This window comes from Lepisosteus platostomus, chromosome 6 (assembly GCF_059453375.1).
Source record: "Lepisosteus platostomus isolate fLepPlt1 chromosome 6, fLepPlt1.hap1, whole genome shotgun sequence".
In the NCBI taxonomy this organism is placed as follows: domain Eukaryota; kingdom Metazoa; phylum Chordata; class Actinopteri; order Semionotiformes; family Lepisosteidae; genus Lepisosteus; species Lepisosteus platostomus.
The window spans coordinates 2,455,651-2,475,169 of record NC_142616.1 but is presented as its reverse complement, the minus strand read 5'-3'; the positions used below and the strand labels follow the sequence as shown (position 1 = coordinate 2,475,169).

At 64.0% G+C, this 19,519-nt stretch overlaps 2 protein-coding genes across 4 annotated transcripts in view; both read right to left on the bottom strand.

The window, feature by feature from the left end:
- Positions 1–19,519, bottom strand: part of LOC148659587 (ceramide synthase-like) — a 164,848-nt gene that overhangs the window by 43,613 nt on the left and 101,716 nt on the right. The window lies entirely within an intron of this gene.
- kif22 (kinesin family member 22) overlaps positions 1–19,519 on the bottom strand; it is a 70,858-nt gene that overhangs the window by 24,183 nt on the left and 27,156 nt on the right. For all 3 annotated transcript variants that reach the window (XM_088637328.1, XM_088637327.1, XM_088637329.1), the window contains exons 7-8: positions 4,477–4,630; positions 2,186–2,312 (exon numbers count right to left, since the gene is read on the bottom strand). In XM_088637328.1, coding sequence (XP_088493454.1) covers positions 2,186–2,312; positions 4,477–4,630 — 281 coding nt within the window. The remainder of the gene's footprint in view (positions 1–2,185; positions 2,313–4,476; positions 4,631–19,519) is intronic.

The window sequence follows — 19,519 nt, the reverse complement described above, 5'->3', positions numbered from 1 at the left end:
GAGAGAGAGAGAGGGGTGAGTCTATCACAGCCTGCTGAGACAGCTCTGAGAGAGAGAGAGAGAGAGGGGTGAGTCTATCACAGCCTGCTGAGACAGCTCTGAGAGAGAGAGAGAGAGGGGTGAGTCTATCACAGCCTGCTGAGACAGCTCTGAGAGAGAGAGAGAGAGAGGGGTGAGTCTATCACAGCCTGCTGAGACAGCTCTGAGAGAGAGAGAGAGAGGTGAGTCTATCACAGCCTGCTGAGACAGCTCTGAGAGAGAGAGAGAGAGGGGTGAGTCTATCACAGCCTGCTGAGACAGCTCTGAGAGAGAGAGAGAGAGAGAGAGAGAGAGAGAGAGAGAGAGAGAGAGAGAGAGGGTGAGTCTATCACAGCCTGCTGAGACAGCTCTGAGAGAGAGAGGGGTGAGTCTATCACAGCCTGCTGAGACAGCTCTGAGAGAGAGAGAGAGAGAGAGAGGGGTGAGTATCACAGCCTGCTGAGACACCTCTGAGAGAGAGAGAGAGAGGGGTGAGTCTATCACAGCCTGCTGAGACAGCTCTGAGAGAGAGAGAGAGAGAGAGAGAGAGGGGTGAGTCTATCACAGCCTGCTGAGACAGCTCTGAGAGAGAGAGAGAGAGAGAGGGGTGAGTCTATCACAGCCTGCTGAGACAGCTCTGAGAGAGAGAGAGGGGTGAGTCTATCACAGCCTGCTGAGACAGCTCTGAGAGAGAGAGAGGGGTGAGTCTATCACAGCCTGCTGAGACAGCTCTGAGAGAGAGAGAGGGGTGAGTCTATCACAGCCTGCTGAGACAGCTCTGAGAGAGAGAGAGAGAGAGGGGTGAGTCTATCACAGCCTGCTGAGACAGCTCTGAGAGAGAGAGAGAGGGGTGAGTCTATCACAGCCTGCTGAGACAGCTCTGAGAGAGAGAGAGAGGGGTGAGTCTATCACAGCCTGCTGAGACAGCTCTGAGAGAGAGAGAGAGGGGTGAGTCTATCACAGCCTGCTGAGACAGCTCTGAGAGAGAGAGAGAGAGGTGAGTCTATCACAGCCTGCTGAGACAGCTCTGAGAGAGAGAGAGGGGTGAGTCTATCACAGCCTGCTGAGACAGCTCTGAGAGAGAGAGAGAGAGAGGGGTGAGTCTATCACAGCCTGCTGAGACAGCTCTGAGAGAGAGAGAGAGAGAGGGGTGAGTCTATCACAGCCTGCTGAGACAGCTCTGAGAGAGAGAGAGAGAGGGGTGAGTCTATCACAGCCTGCTGAGACAGCTCTGAGAGAGAGAGAGAGAGGTGAGTCTATCACAGCCTGCTGAGACAGCTCTGAGAGAGAGAGAGGGGTGAGTCTATCACAGCCTGCTGAGACAGCTCTGAGAGAGAGAGAGAGAGAGGGGTGAGTCTATCACAGCCTGCTGAGACAGCTCTGAGAGAGAGAGAGGAGTGAGTCTATCACAGCCTGCTGAGACAGCTCTGAGAGAGAGAGAGGGGTGAGTCTATCACAGCCTGCTGAGACAGCTCTGAGAGAGAGAGAGAGGGGTGAGTCTATCACAGCCTGCTGAGACAGCTCTGAGAGAGAGAGAGAGAGGGGTGAGTCTATCACAGCCTGCTGAGACAGCTCTGAGAGAGAGAGAGAGAGGGGTGAGTCTATCACAGCCTGCTGAGACAGCTCTGAGAGAGAGAGAGAGAGAGAGGGGTGAGTCTATCACAGCCTGCTGAGACAGCTCTGAGAGAGAGAGAGAGAGAGGGGTGAGTCTATCACAGCCTGCTGAGACAGCTCTGAGAGAGAGAGAGGGGTGAGTCTATCACAGCCTGCTGAGACAGCTCTGAGAGAGAGAGAGGGGTGAGTCTATCACAGCCTGCTGAGACAGCTCTGAGAGAGAGAGAGAGGGGTGAGTCTATCACAGCCTGCTGAGACAGCTCTGAGAGAGAGAGAGAGAGGGGTGAGTCTATCACAGCCTGCTGAGACAGCTCTGAGAGAGAGAGAGAGAGGGGTGAGTCTATCACAGCCTGCTGAGACAGCTCTGAGAGAGAGAGAGAGAGGGGTGAGTCTATCACAGCCTGCTGAGACAGCTCTGAGAGAGAGAGAGAGGGGTGAGTCTATCACAGCCTGCTGAGACAGCTCTGAGAGAGAGAGGGGTGAGTCTATTACACACCGGGTACAGCGGTACCTCTGTGTCTGGGGACAGACAGGCGAACACAGACACCCGTACCTCTGTGCCGGCTGTGGGCTCGGCCCCTGGTCCTGGCTCTGTCGCTGCCCCTCCTTGGGTCTCTTCTTCTGGGGCTGTGCACTACCTCCAGCCCCCTGCTCGTCACGCGGCCTCTTCATCAGCGGCTCTGCGGAGCAGCCACAGTGAGACAGCGCACTCAGAGGGGCGGGACAGGGCGGGACGAGGGACACAAGCACACTCAGAGGGGCAGGACAGGGCGGGACGAGGGACACAAGCGCACTCAGAGGGGCGGGACAGGGCGGGACGAGGGACACAAGCACACTCAGAGGGGCGGGACAGGGCGGGACGAGGGACACAAGCACACTCAGAGGGGCAGGACAGGGCGGGACGAGGGACACAAGCGCACTCAGAGGGGCAGGACAGGGCGGGACAAGGGACACAAGCGCACTCAGAGGGGCAGGACAGGGCGGGACGAGGGACACAAGCGCACTCAGAGGGGCGGGACAGGGCGGGACGAGGGACACAAGCGCACGCAGAGGGGCAGGACAGGGCGGGACAAGGGACACAAGCGCACTCAGAGGGGCGGGACAGGGCGGGACGAGGGACACAAGCACACTCAGAGGGGCAGGACAGGGCGGGACGAGGGACACAAGCGCACTCAGAGGGGCAGGACAGGGCGGGACAAGGGACACAAGCGCACTCAGAGGGGCGGGACAGGGCGGGACGAGGGACACAAGCACACTCAGAGGGGCGGGACAGGGCGGGACGAGGGACACAAGCGTCCAGGACAGGGCGGGACGAGGGACACAAGCACACTCAGAGGGGCGGGACAGGGCGGGACGAGGGACACAAGCGTCCAGGACAGGGCAGGACAAGGGACACAAGCGCACTCAGAGGGGCGGGACAGGGCGGGACGAGGGACACAAGCGCACTCAGAGGGGCAGGACAGGGCGGGACGAGGGACACAAGCGCACTCAGAGGGGCAGGACAGGGCAGGACGAGGGACACAAGCGTCCAGGACAGGGAGGGACAAGGCAGGACAAGGGACACAAGCGCACGCAGAGGGGCAGGACAGGGCGGGACAAGGGACACAAGCATCCAGGACAGGGCGGGACGAGGGACACAAGCACACTCAGAGGGGCGGGACAGGGCGGGACGAGGGACACAAGCACACTCAGAGGGGCGGGACAGGGCGGGACGAGGGACACAAGCACACTCAGAGGGGCGGGACAGGGCGGGACGAGGGACACAAGCGCACTCAGAGGGGCAGGACAGGGCGGGACGAGGGACACAAGCGCACTCAGAGGGGCAGGACAGGGCGGGACAAGGGACACAAGCACACTCAGAGGGGCAGGACAGGGCGGGACGAGGGACACAAGCGCACTCAGAGGGGCGGGACAGGGCGGGACGAGGGACACAAGCACACTCAGAGGGGCAGGACAGGGCGGGACGAGGGACACAAGCGCACTCAGAGGGGCAGGACAGGGCGGGACAAGGGACACAAGCGTCCAGGACAGGGCGGGACGAGGGACACAAGCACACTCAGAGGGGCGGGACAGGGCGGGACGAGGGACACAAGCACACTCAGAGGGGCGGGACAGGGCGGGACGAGGGACACAAGCGTCCAGGACAGGGCGGGACGAGGGACACAAGCACACTCAGAGGGGCGGGACAGGGCGGGACGAGGGACACAAGCACACTCAGAGGGGCGGGACAGGGCGGGACGAGGGACACAAGCGTCCAGGACAGGGCGGGACGAGGGACACAAGCACACTCAGAGGGGCGGGACAGGGCGGGACGAGGGACACAAGCACACTCAGAGGGGCAGGACAGGGCGGGACGAGGGACACAAGCGCACTCAGAGGGGCAGGACAGGGCGGGACGAGGGACACAAGCGCACTCAGAGGGGCAGGACAGGGCAGGACAAGGGACACAAGCATCCAGGACAGGGCGGGACAAGGGACACAAGCGCACTCAGAGGGGCGGGACAGGGCGGGACGAGGGACACAAGCACACTCAGAGGGGCGGGACAGGGCGGGACGAGGGACACAAGCGCACTCAGAGGGGCAGGACAGGGCAGGACGAGGGACACAAGCGTCCAGGACAGGGAGGGACAAGGCAGGACGAGGGACACAAGCGCACTCAGAGGGGCGGGACAGGGCGGGACAAGGGACACAAGCATCCAGGACAGGGCGGGACGAGGGACACAAGCACACTCAGAGGGGCAGGACAAGGCGGGACGAGGGACACAAGCGTCCAGGACAGGGCAGGACAAGGGACACAAGCGCACTCAGAGGGGCAGGACAGGGGCAGGAGGGGTAGAGACTCACCCGGCGCCCGCAGGCTCTCCTGGACGAAGGGCGTGTTGACGATGCTCTTGGACTTGGCGGCGAAGTTGAGTGCGGTCAGTGTGTCGTAGTAGTGCTTGAACTCGGGCGCGATGTTGGTGATCATCACAGAGTGAGCGGAGCCCCCCAGGGAGTCCTGCACACACAGAGACACTGAGACACTGAGAGCACAGCACACACCCTACACACACCACAGACCAGAGAGTCCTGCACACACAGAGACACTGAGAGCACAGCACACACCCTACACACACCAGAGACCAGAGAGTCCTGCACACACAGAGACACTGAGAGCACAGCACACACCCTACACACACCTACACACACCACAGACCAGAGAGTCCTGCACACAGAGACACTGAGACACTGAGAGCACAGCACACACCCTACACACACCTACACACACCACAGAGCACAGAGTCCTGCACACACAGAGACACTGAGAGCACAGCACACACCCTACACACACCTACACACACCACAGACCAGAGAGTCCTGCACACACAGAGACACTGAGAGCACAGCACACACCCTACACACACCTACACACACCACAGACCAGAGAGTCCTGCACACACAGAGACACTGAGACACTGAGAGCACAGCACACACCCTACACACACCTACACACACCACAGAGCACAGAGTCCTGCACACACAGAGACACTGAGAGCACAGCACACACCCTACACACACCTACACACACCACAGACCAGAGAGTCCTGCACACACAGAGACACTGAGAGCACAGCACACACCCTACACACACCTACACACACCACAGACCAGAGAGTCCTGCACACACAGAGACACTGAGACACTGAGAGCACAGCACACACCCTACACACACCTACACACACCACAGAGCACAGAGTCCTGCATACACAGAGACACTGAGAGCACAGCACACACCCTACACACACCACAGACCAGAGAGTCCTGCACACAGAGACACTGAGAGCACAGCACACACCCTACACACACCTACACACACCACAGAGCACAGAGTCCTGCATACACAGAGACACTGAGAGCACAGCACACACCCTACACACACCTACACACACCACAGAGCACAGAGTCCTGCACACACAGAGACACTGAGAGCACAGCACACACCCTACACACACCTACACACACCACAGAGCACAGAGTCCTGCACACACAGAGACACTGAGAGCACAGCACACACCCTACACACACCTACACACACCACAGAGCAGAGAGTCCTGCACACAGAGACACTGAGAGCACAGCACACACCCTACACACACCTACACACACCACAGACCAGAGAGTCCTGCACACACAGAGACACAGAGCACAGCACACACCCTACACACACCACAGACCAGAGAGTCCTGCACACACAGAGACACTGAGACACTGAGAGCACAGCACACACCCTACACACACCTACACACACCACAGACCAGAGAGTCCTGCACACACAGAGACACAGAGCACAGCACACACCCTACACACACCACAGACCAGAGAGTCCTGCACACACAGAGACACTGAGACACTGAGAGCACAGCACACACCCTACACACACCTACACACACCACAGACCAGAGAGTCCTGCACACACAGAGACACAGAGCACAGCACACACCCTACACACACCACAGACCAGAGAGTCCTGCACACACAGAGACACTGAGACACTGAGAGCACAGCACACACCCTACACACACCTACACACACCACAGACCAGAGAGTCCTGCACACACAGAGACACAGAGCACAGCACACACCCTACACACACCACAGACCAGAGAGTCCTGCACACACAGAGACACTGAGACACTGAGAGCACAGCACACACCCTACACACACCTACACACACCACAGACCAGAGAGTCCTGCACACACAGAGACACAGAGCACAGCACACACCCTACACACACCACAGACCAGAGAGTCCTGCACACACAGAGACACTGAGAGCACAGCACAGCACACACCCTACACAACCCCACACACCCCTACACAACCCCACACACCCCTGTCGAACCTGCAGCAGGCGGGTCAGCTTGCTGTCGCGGTAGGGCACCCTGGCCAGCCCCTGGCCCAGCGCGTCCACCACCTTGAGGAGCTGAGCACTCACACACCCCTACACAACCCCACACACCCCTACACAACCCCACACACCCCCCTACACAACCCCAAACACCCCTGTCGAACCTGCAGCAGGCGGGTCAGCTTGCTGTCGCGGTAGGGCACCCTGGCCAGCCCCTGGCCCAGCGCGTCCACCACCTTGAGGAGCTGAGCACTCACACACCCCTACACAACCCCACACACACCCCTACACAACCCCACACAGCCCTGTCGAACCTGCAGCAGGCGGGTCAGCTTGCTGTCGCGGTAGGGCACCCTGGCCAGCCCCTGGCCCAGCGCGTCCACCACCTTGAGGAGCTGAGCACTCACACACCCCTACACAACCCCACACACACCCCTACACAACCCCACACAGCCCTGTCGAACCTGCAGCAGGCGGGTCAGCTTGCTGTCGCGGTAGAGCACCCTGGCCAGCCCCTGGCCCAGCGCGTCCACCACCTTGAGGAGCTGAGCACTCACACCCCCCTACACAACCCCACACACACCCCTACACAACCCCACACACCCCTGTCGAACCTGCAGCAGGCGGGTCAGCTTGCTGTCGCGGTAGGGCACCCTGGCCAGCCCCTGGCCCAGCGCGTCCACCACCTTGAGGAGCTGAGCACTCACACCCCCCTACACAACCCCACACACACCCCTACACAACCCCACACACCCCTGTCGAACCTGCAGCAGGCGGGTCAGCTTGCTGTCGCGGTAGGGCACCCTGGCCAGCCCCTGGCCCAGCGCGTCCACCACCTTGAGGACCTGAGCACTCACACACCCCTACACAACCCCACACACCCCCCTACACAACCCCACACACCCCTGTCGAACCTGCAGCAGGCGGGTCAGCTTGCTGTCGCGGTAGGGCACCCTGGCCAGCCCCTGGCCCAGCGCGTCCACCACCTTGAGGAGCTGAGCACTCACACACCCCTACACAACCCCACACACACCCCTACACAACCCCACACACCCCTGTCGAACCTGCAGCAGGCGGGTCAGCTTGCTGTCGCGGTAGGGCACCCTGGCCAGCCCCTGGCCCAGCGCGTCCACCACCTTGAGGAGCTGAGCACTCACACACCCCTACACAACCCCACACACACCCCTACACAACCCCACACACCCCTGTCGAACCTGCAGCAGGCGGGTCAGCTTGCTGTCGCGGTAGGGCACCCTGGCCAGCCCCTGGCCCAGCGCGTCCACCACCTTGAGGAGCTGAGCACTCACACACCCCTACACAACCCCACACACCCCTGTCGAACCTGCAGCAGGCGGGTCAGCTTGCTGTCGCGGTAGGGCACCCTGGCCAGCCCCTGGCCCAGCGCGTCCACCACCTTGAGGAGCTGAGCACTCACACACCCCTACACAACCCCACACACACCCCTACACAACCCCACACAGCCCTGTCGAACCTGCAGCAGGCGGGTCAGCTTGCTGTCGCGGTAGGGCACCCTGGCCAGCCCCTGGCCCAGCGCGTCCACCACCTTGAGGAGCTGAGCACTCACACAGCCCTACACAACCCCACACACACCCCTACACAACCCCACACACCCCTGTCGAACCTGCAGCAGGCGGGTCAGCTTGCTGTCGCGGTAGGGCACCCTGGCCAGCCCCTGGCCCAGCGCGTCCACCACCTTGAGGAGCTGAGCACTCACACACCCCTACACAACCCCACACACACCCCTACACAACCCCACACAACCCTGTCGAACCTGCAGCAGGCGGGTCAGCTTGCTGTCGCGGTAGGGCACCCTGGCCAGCCCCTGGCCCAGCGCGTCCACCACCTTGAGGAGCTGAGCACTCACACACCCCTACACAACCCCACACACACCCCTACACAACCCCACACACCCCTGTCGAACCTGCAGCAGGCGGGTCAGCTTGCTGTCGCGGTAGGGCACCCTGGCCAGCCCCTGGCCCAGCGCGTCCACCACCTTGAGGAGCTGAGCACTCACACACCCCTACACAACCCCACACACACCCCTACACAACCCCACACACCCCTGTCGAACCTGCAGCAGGCGGGTCAGCTTGCTGTCGCGGTAGGGCACCCTGGCCAGCCCCTGGCCCAGCGCGTCCACCACCTTGAGGAGCTGAGCACTCACCCACCCCTACACAACCCCACACACCCCTACACAACCCCACACACCCCTGTCGAACCTGCAGCAGGCGGGTCAGCTTGCTGTCGCGGTAGGGCACCCTGGCCAGCCCCTGGCCCAGCGCGTCCACCACCTTGAGGAGCTGAGCACTCACACACCCCTACACAACCCCACACACACCCCTACACAACCCCACACCCCCCTGTCGAACCTGCAGCAGGCGGGTCAGCTTGCTGTCGCGGTAGGGCAACCTGGCCAGCCCCTGGCCCAGCGCGTCCACCACCTTGAGGAGCTGAGCACTCACACACCCCTACACAACCCCACACACACCCCTACACAACCCCACACACCCCTGTCGAACCTGCAGCAGGCGGGTCAGCTTGCTGTCGCGGTAGGGCACCCTGGCCAGCCCCTGGCCCAGCGCGTCCACCACCTTGAGGAGCTGAGCACTCACACACCCCTACACAACCCCACACACACCCCTACACAACCCCACACAGCCCTGTCGAACCTGCAGCAGGCGGGTCAGCTTGCTGTCGCGGTAGGGCACCCTGGCCAGCCCCTGGCCCAGCGCGTCCACCACCTTGAGGAGCTGAGCACTCACACAGCCCTACACAACCCCACACACACCCCTACACAACCCCACACACCCCTGTCGAACCTGCAGCAGGCGGGTCAGCTTGCTGTCGCGGTAGGGCACCCTGGCCAGCCCCTGGCCCAGCGCGTCCACCACCTTGAGGAGCTGAGCACTCACACCCCCCTACACAACCCCACACACACCCCTACACAACCCCACACACCCCTGTCGAACCTGCAGCAGGCGGGTCAGCTTGCTGTCGCGGTAGGGCACCCTGGCCAGCCCCTGGCCCAGCGCGTCCACCACCTTGAGGAGCTGAGCACTCACACACCCCTACACAACCCCACACACACCCCTACACAACCCCACACAGCCCTGTCGAACCTGCAGCAGGCGGGTCAGCTTGCTGTCGCGGTAGGGCACCCTGGCCAGCCCCTGGCCCAGCGCGTCCACCACCTTGAGGAGCTGAGCACTCACACACCCCTACACAACCCCACACACACCCCTACACAACCCCACACAGCCCTGTCGAACCTGCAGCAGGCGGGTCAGCTTGCTGTCGCGGTAGGGCACCCTGGCCAGCCCCTGGCCCAGCGCGTCCACCACCTTGAGGAGCTGAGCACTCACACACCCCTACACAACCCCACACACCCCTGTCGAACCTGCAGCAGGCGGGTCAGCTTGCTGTCGCGGTAGGGCACCCTGGCCAGCCCCTGGCCCAGCGCGTCCACCACCTTGAGGAGCTGAGCACTCACACACCCCTACACAACCCCACACACACCCCTACACAACCCCACACACACCCCTACACAACCCCACACAGCCCTGTCGAACCTGCAGCAGGCGGGTCAGCTTGCTGTCGCGGTAGGGCACCCTGGCCAGCCCCTGGCCCAGCGCGTCCACCACCTTGAGGAGCTGAGCACTCACACCCCCCTACACAACCCCACACACACCCCTACACAACCCCACACAGCCCTGTCGAACCTGCAGCAGGCGGGTCAGCTTGCTGTCGCGGTAGGGCACCCTGGCCAGCCCCTGGCCCAGCGCGTCCACCACCTTGAGGAGCTGAGCACTCACACCCCCCTACACAACCCCACACACACCCCTACACAACCCCACACACCCCTGTCGAACCTGCAGCAGGCGGGTCAGCTTGCTGTCGCGGTAGGGCACCCTGGCCAGCCCCTGGCCCAGCGCGTCCACCACCTTGAGGAGCTGAGCACTCACACACCCCTACACAACCCCACACACACCCCTACACAACCCCACACACACCCCTACACAACCCCACACAGCCCTGTCGAACCTGCAGCAGGCGGGTCAGCTTGCTGTCGCGGTAGGGCACCCTGGCCAGCCCCTGGCCCAGCGCGTCCACCACCTTGAGGAGCTGAGCACTCACACACCCCTACACAACCCCACACACACCCCTACACAACCCCACACAGCCCTGTCGAACCTGCAGCAGGCGGGTCAGCTTGCTGTCGCGGTAGGGCACCCTGGCCAGCCCCTGGCCCAGCGCGTCCACCACCTTGAGGAGCTGAGCACTCACACACCCCTACACAACCCCACACACCCCCCTACACAACCCCACACAGCCCTGTCGAACCTGCAGCAGGCGGGTCAGCTTGCTGTCGCGGTAGGGCACCCTGGCCAGCCCCTGGCCCAGCGCGTCCACCACCTTGAGGAGCTGAGCACTCACACACCCCTACACAACCCCACACACACCCCTACACAACCCCACACAGCCCTGTCGAACCTGCAGCAGGCGGGTCAGCTTGCTGTCGCGGTAGGGCACCCTGGCCAGCCCCTGGCCCAGCGCGTCCACCACCTTGAGGAGCTGAGCACTCACACACCCCTACACAACCCCACACACACCCCTACACAACCCCACACACCCCTGTCGAACCTGCAGCAGGCGGGTCAGCTTGCTGTCGCGGTAGGGCACCCTGGCCAGCCCCTGGCCCAGCGCGTCCACCACCTTGAGGAGCTGAGCACTCACACACCCCTACACAACCCCACACACACCCCTACACAACCCCACACACCCCTGTCGAACCTGCAGCAGGCGGGTCAGCTTGCTGTCGCGGTAGGGCACCCTGGCCAGCCCCTGGCCCAGCGCGTCCACCACCTTGAGGAGCTGAGCACTCACACACCCCTACACAACCCCACACACACCCCTACACAACCCCACACAGCCCTGTCGAACCTGCAGCAGGCGGGTCAGCTTGCTGTCGCGGTAGGGCACCCTGGCCAGCCCCTGGCCCAGCGCGTCCACCACCTTGAGGAGCTGAGCACTCACACACCCCTACACAACCCCACACACACCCCTACACAACCCCACACACCCCTGTCGAACCTGCAGCAGGCGGGTCAGCTTGCTGTCGCGGTAGGGCACCCTGGCCAGCCCCTGGCCCAGCGCGTCCACCACCTTGAGGAGCTGAGCACTCACACACCCCTACACAACCCCACACACACCCCTACACAACCCCACACCCCCCTGTCGAACCTGCAGCAGGCGGGTCAGCTTGCTGTCGCGGTAGGGCAACCTGGCCAGCCCCTGGCCCAGCGCGTCCACCACCTTGAGGAGCTGAGCACTCACACACCCCTACACAACCCCACACACACCCCTACACAACCCCACACACCCCTGTCGAACCTGCAGCAGGCGGGTCAGCTTGCTGTCGCGGTAGGGCACCCTGGCCAGCCCCTGGCCCAGCGCGTCCACCACCTTGAGGAGCTGAGCACTCACACACCCCTACACAACCCCACACACACCCCTACACAACCCCACACAGCCCTGTCGAACCTGCAGCAGGCGGGTCAGCTTGCTGTCGCGGTAGGGCACCCTGGCCAGCCCCTGGCCCAGCGCGTCCACCACCTTGAGGAGCTGAGCACTCACACAGCCCTACACACCCCTGTCGAACCTGCAGCAGGCGGGTCAGCTTGCTATCGCGGTAGGGCACCCTGGCCAGCCCCTGGCCCAGCGCGTCCACCACCTTGAGGAGCTGAGCACTCACACCCCCCTACACAACCCCACACACACCCCTACACAACCCCACACACCCCTGTCGAACCTGCAGCAGGCGGGTCAGCTTGCTGTCGCGGTAGGGCACCCTGGCCAGCCCCTGGCCCAGCGCGTCCACCACCTTGAGGAGCTGAGCACTCACACACCCCTACACAACCCCACACACACCCCTACACAACCCCACACACACCCCTACACAACCCCACACAGCCCTGTCGAACCTGCAGCAGGCGGGTCAGCTTGCTGTCGCGGTAGGGCACCCTGGCCAGCCCCTGGCCCAGCGCGTCCACCACCTTGAGGAGCTGAGCACTCACACACCCCTACACAACCCCACACACACCCCTACACAACCCCACACAGCCCTGTCGAACCTGCAGCAGGCGGGTCAGCTTGCTGTCGCGGTAGGGCACCCTGGCCAGCCCCTGGCCCAGCGCGTCCACCACCTTGAGGAGCTGAGCACTCACACACCCCTACACAACCCCACACACACCCCTACACAACCCCACACACCCCTGTCGAACCTGCAGCAGGCGGGTCAGCTTGCTGTCGCGGTAGGGCACCCTGGCCAGCCCCTGGCCCAGCGCGTCCACCACCTTGAGGAGCTGAGCACTCACACACCCCTACACAACCCCACACACCCCTGTCGAACCTGCAGCAGGCGGGTCAGCTTGCTGTCGCGGTAGGGCACCCTGGCCAGCCCCTGGCCCAGCGCGTCCACCACCTTGAGGAGCTGAGCACTCACACACCCCTACACAACCCCACACACACCCCTACACAACCCCACACACACCCCTACACAACCCCACACAGCCCTGTCGAACCTGCAGCAGGCGGGTCAGCTTGCTGTCGCGGTAGGGCACCCTGGCCAGCCCCTGGCCCAGCGCGTCCACCACCTTGAGGAGCTGAGCACTCACACCCCCCTACACAACCCCACACACACCCCTACACAACCCCACACAGCCCTGTCGAACCTGCAGCAGGCGGGTCAGCTTGCTGTCGCGGTAGGGCACCCTGGCCAGCCCCTGGCCCAGCGCGTCCACCACCTTGAGGAGCTGAGCACTCACACCCCCCTACACAACCCCACACACACCCCTACACAACCCCACACAGCCCTGTCGAACCTGCAGCAGGCGGGTCAGCTTGCTGTCGCGGTAGGGCACCCTGGCCAGCCCCTGGCCCAGCGCGTCCACCACCTTGAGGAGCTGAGCACTCACACACCCCTACACAACCCCACACACACCCCTACACAACCCCACACCCCCCTGTCGAACCTGCAGCAGGCGGGTCAGCTTGCTGTCGCGGTAGGGCAACCTGGCCAGCCCCTGGCCCAGCGCGTCCACCACCTTGAGGAGCTGAGCACTCACACACCCCTACACAACCCCACACACACCCCTACACAACCCCACACACCCCTGTCGAACCTGCAGCAGGCGGGTCAGCTTGCTGTCGCGGTAGGGCACCCTGGCCAGCCCCTGGCCCAGCGCGTCCACCACCTTGAGGAGCTGAGCACTCACACACCCCTACACAACCCCACACAGCCCTGTCGAACCTGCAGCAGGCGGGTCAGCTTGCTGTCGCGGTAGGGCACCCTGGCCAGCCCCTGGCCCAGCGCGTCCACCACCTTGAGGAGCTGAGCACTCACACAGCCCTACACAACCCCACACACACCCCTACACAACCCCACACACCCCTGTCGAACCTGCAGCAGGCGGGTCAGCTTGCTGTCGCGGTAGGGCACCCTGGCCAGCCCCTGGCCCAGCGCGTCCACCACCTTGAGGAGCTGAGCACTCACACCCCCCTACACAACCCCACACACACCCCTACACAACCCCACACACCCCTGTCGAACCTGCAGCAGGCGGGTCAGCTTGCTGTCGCGGTAGGGCACCCTGGCCAGCCCCTGGCCCAGCGCGTCCACCACCTTGAGGAGCTGAGCACTCACACACCCCTACACAACCCCACACACACCCCTACACAACCCCACACACACCCCTACACAACCCCACACAGCCCTGTCGAACCTGCAGCAGGCGGGTCAGCTTGCTGTCGCGGTAGGGCACCCTGGCCAGCCCCTGGCCCAGCGCGTCCACCACCTTGAGGAGCTGAGCACTCACACACCCCTACACAACCCCACACACCCCTGTCGAACCTGCAGCAGGCGGGTCAGCTTGCTGTCGCGGTAGGGCACCCTGGCCAGCCCCTGGCCCAGCGCGTCCACCACCTTGAGGAGCTGAGCACTCACACACCCCTACACAACCCCACACACACCCCTACACAACCCCACACACACCCCTACACAACCCCACACAGCCCTGTCGAACCTGCAGCAGGCGGGTCAGCTTGCTGTCGCGGTAGGGCACCCTGGCCAGCCCCTGGCCCAGCGCGTCCACCACCTTGAGGAGCTGAGCACTCACACCCCCCTACACAACCCCACACACACCCCTACACAACCCCACACACCCCTGTCGAACCTGCAGCAGGCGGGTCAGCTTGCTGTCGCGGTAGAGCACCCTGGCCAGCCCCTGGCCCAGCGCGTCCACCACCTTGAGGAGCTGAGCACTCACACCCCCCTACACAACCCCACACACACCCCTACACAACCCCACACACCCCTGTCGAACCTGCAGCAGGCGGGTCAGCTTGCTGTCACGGTAGGGCACCCTGGCCAGCCCCTGGCCCAGCGCGTCCACCACCTTGAGGAGCTGAGCACTCACACACCCCTACACAACCCCACACACACCCCTACACAACCCCACACACCCCTGTCGAACCTGCAGCAGGCGGGTCAGCTTGCTGTCGCGGTAGGGCACCCTGGCCAGCCCCTGGCCCAGCGCGTCCACCACCTTGAGGAGCTGAGCACTCACACACCCCTACACAACCCCACACACCCCTGTCGAACCTGCAGCAGGCGGGTCAGCTTGCTGTCGCGGTAGGGCACCCTGGCCAGCCCCTGGCCCAGCGCGTCCACCACCTTGAGGAGCTGAGCACTCACACACCCCTACACAACCCCACACACCCCTGTCGAACCTGCAGCAGGCGGGTCAGCTTGCTGTCGCGGTAGGGCACCCTGGCCAGCCCCTGGCCCAGCGCGTCCACCACCTTGAGGAGCTGAGCACTCACACACCCCTACACAACCCCACACACCCCTGTCGAACCTGCAGCAGGCGGGTCAGCTTGCTGTCGCGGTAAGGCACCCTGGCCAGCCCCTGGCCCAGCGCGTCCACCACCTTGAGGAGCTGAGCACTCACACCCCCCTACACAACCCCACACACACCCCTACACAACCCCACACACCCCTGTCGAACCTGCAGCAGGCGGGTCAGCTTGCTGTCGCGGTAGGGCACCCTGGCCAGCCCCTGGCCCAGCGCGTCCACCACCTTGAGGAGCTGAGCACTCACACACCCCTACACAACCCCACACACACCCCTACACAACCCCACACCCCTGTCGAACCTGCAGCAGGCGGGTCAGCTTGCTGTCGCGGTAGGGCACCCTGGCCAGCCCCTGGCCCAGCGCGTCCACCACCTTGAGGAGCTGAGCACTCACACACCCCTACACAACCCCACACACACCCCTACACAACCCCACACAGCCCTGTCGAACCTGCAGCAGGCGGGTCAGCTTGCTGTCGCGGTAGGGCACCCTGGCCAGCCCCTGGCCCAGCGCGTCCACCACCTTGAGGAGCTGAGCACTCACACACCCCTACACAACCCCACACACACCCCTACACAACCCCACACACCCCTGTCGAACCTGCAGCAGGCGGGTCAGCTTGCTGTCGCGGTAGGGCACCCTGGCCAGCCCCTGGCCCAGCGCGTCCACCACCTTGAGGAGCTGAGCACTCACACACCCCTACACAACCCCACACACACCCCTACACAACCCCACACAGCCCTGTCGAACCTGCAGCAGGCGGGTCAGCTTGCTGTCGCGGTAGGGCACCCTGGCCAGCCCCTGGCCCAGCGCGTCCACCACCTTGAGGAGCTGAGCACTCACACAGCCCTACACAACCCCACACACACCCCTACACAACCCCACACACCCCTGTCGAACCTGCAGCAGGCGGGTCAGCTTGCTGTCGCGGTAGGGCACCCTGGCCAGCCCCTGGCCCAGCGCGTCCACCACCTTGAGGAGCTGAGCACTCACACACCCCTACACAACCCCACACACCCCTACACAACCCCACACACCCCTGTCGAACCTGCAGCAGGCGGGTCAGCTTGCTGTCGCGGTAGGGCACCCTGGCCAGCCCCTGGCCCAGCGCGTCCACCACCTTGAGGAGCTGAGCACTCACACACCCCTACACAACCCCACACACACCCCTACACAACCCCACACACCCCTGTCGAACCTGCAGCAGGCGGGTCAGCTTGCTGTCGCGGTAGGGCACCCTGGCCAGCCCCTGGCCCAGCGCGTCCACCACCTTGAGGAGCTGAGCACTCACACACCCCTACACAACCCCACACACACCCCTACACAACCCCACACACCCCTGTCGAACCTGCAGCAGGCGGGTCAGCTTGCTGTCGCGGTAGGGCACCCTGGCCAGCCCCTGGCCCAGCGCGTCCACCACCTTGAGGAGCTGAGCACTCACACCCCCCTACACAACCCCACACAGCCCTGTCGAACCTGCAGCAGGCGGGTCAGCTTGCTGTCGCGGTAGGGCACCCTGGCCAGCCCCTGGCCCAGCGCGTCCACCACCTTGAGGAGCTGAGCACTCACACACCCCTACACAACCCCACACACCCCCCTACACAACCCCACACAGCCCTGTCGAACCTGCAGCAGGCGGGTCAGCTTGCTGTCGCGGTAGGGCACCCTGGCCAGCCCCTGGCCCAGCGCGTCCACCACCTTGAGGAGCTGAGCACTCACACACCCCTACACAACCCCACACACACCCCTACACAACCCCACACAGCCCTGTCGAACCTGCAGCAGGCGGGTCAGCTTGCTGTCGCGGTAGGGCACCCTGGCCAGCCCCTGGCCCAGCGCGTCCACCACCTTGAGGAGCTGAGCACTCACACACCCCTACACAACCCCACACACACCCCTACACAACCCCACACACCCCTGTCGAACCTGCAGCAGGCGGGTCAGCTTGCTGTCGCGGTAGGGCACCCTGGCCAGCCCCTGGCCCAGCGCGTCCACCACCTTGAGGAGCTGAGCACTCACACACCCCTACACAACCCCACACACACCCCTACACAACCCCACACACCCCTGTCGAACCTGCAGCAGGCGGGTCAGCTTGCTGTCGCGGTAGGGCACCCTGGCCAGCCCCTGGCCCAGCGCGTCCACCACCTTGAGGAGCTGAGCACTCACACACCCCTACACAACCCCACACACCCCTACACAACCCCACACACCCCTGTCGAACCTGCAGCAGGCGGGTCAGCTTGCTGTCGCGGTAGGGCACCCTGGCCAGCCCCTGGCCCAGCGCGTCCACCACCTTGAGGAGCTGAGCACTCACACACCCCTACACAACCCCACACACACCCCTACACAACCCCACACACCCCTGTCGAACCTGCAGCAGGCGGGTCAGCTTGCTGTCGCGGTAGGGCACCCTGGCCAGCCCCTGGCCCAGCGCGTCCACCACCTTGAGGAGCTGAGCACTCACACACCCCTACACAACCCCACACACACCCCTACACAACCCCACACACACCCCTGTCGAACCTGCAGCAGGCGGGTCAGCTTGCTGTCGCGGTAGGGCACCCTGGCCAGCCCCTGGCCCAGCGCGTCCACCACCTTGAGGAGCTGAGCACTCACACACCCCTACACAACCCCACACACACCCCTACACAACCCCACACACACCCCTACACAACCCCACACACCCCTGTCGAACCTGCAGCAGGCGGGTCAGCTTGCTGTCGCGGTAGGGCACCCTGGCCAGCCCCTGGCCCAGCGCGTCCACCACCTTGAGGAGCTGAGCACTCACACCCCCCTACACAACCCCACACACACCCCTACACAACCCCACACAGCCCTGTCGAACCTGCAGCAGGCGGGTCAGCTTGCTGTCGCGGTAGGGCACCCTGGCCAGCCCCTGGCCCAGCGCGTCCACCACCTTGAGGAGCTGAGCACTCACACACCCCTACACAACCCCACACACACCCCTACACAACCCCACACACCCCTGTCGAACCTGCAGCAGGCGGGTCAGCTTGCTGTCGCGGTAGGGCACCCTGGCCAGCCCCTGGCCCAGCGCGTCCACCACCTTGAGGAGCTGAGCACTCACACACCCCTACACAACCCCACACACACCCCTACACAACCCCACACACACCCCTACACAACCCCACACACACCCCTACACAACCCCACACACCCCTGTCGAACCTGCAGCAGGCGGGTCAGCTTGCTGTCGCGGTAGGGCACCCTGGCCAGCCCCTGGCCCAGCGCGTCCACCACCTTGAGGAGCTGAGCACTCACACCCCCCTACACAACCCCACACACACCCCTACACAACCCCACACAGCCCTGTCGAACCTGCAGCAGGCGGGTCAGCTTGCTGTCGCGGTAGGGCACCCTGGCCAGCCCCTGGCCCAGCGCGTCCACCACCTTGAGGAGCTGAGCACTCACACACCCCTACACAACCCCACACACACCCCTACACAACCCCACACACCCCTGTCGAACCTGCAGCAGGCGGGTCAGCTTGCTGTCGCGGTAGGGCACCCTGGCCAGCCCCTGGCCCAGCGCGTCCACCACCTTGAGGAGCTGAGCACTCACACCCCCCTACACAACCCCACACACACCCCTACACAACCCCACACACCCCTGTCGAACCTGCAGCAGGCGGGTCAGCTTGCTGTCGCGGTAGGGCACCCTGGCCAGCCCCTGGCCCAGCGCGTCCACCACCTTGAGGAGCTGAGCACTCACACACCCCTACACAACCCCACACACACCCCTACACAACCCCACACACCCCTGTCGAACCTGCAGCAGGCGGGTCAGCTTGCTGTCGCGGTAGGGCACCCTGGCCAGCCCCTGGCCCAGCGCGTCCACCACCTTGAGGAGCTGAGCACTCACACCCCCCTACACAACCCCACACACACCCCTACACAACCCCACACAGCCCTGTCGAACCTGCAGCAGGCGGGTCAGCTTGCTGTCGCGGTAGGGCACCCTGGCCAGCCCCTGGCCCAGCGCGTCCACCACCTTGAGGAGCTGAGCACTCACACACCCCTACACAACCCCACACACACCCCT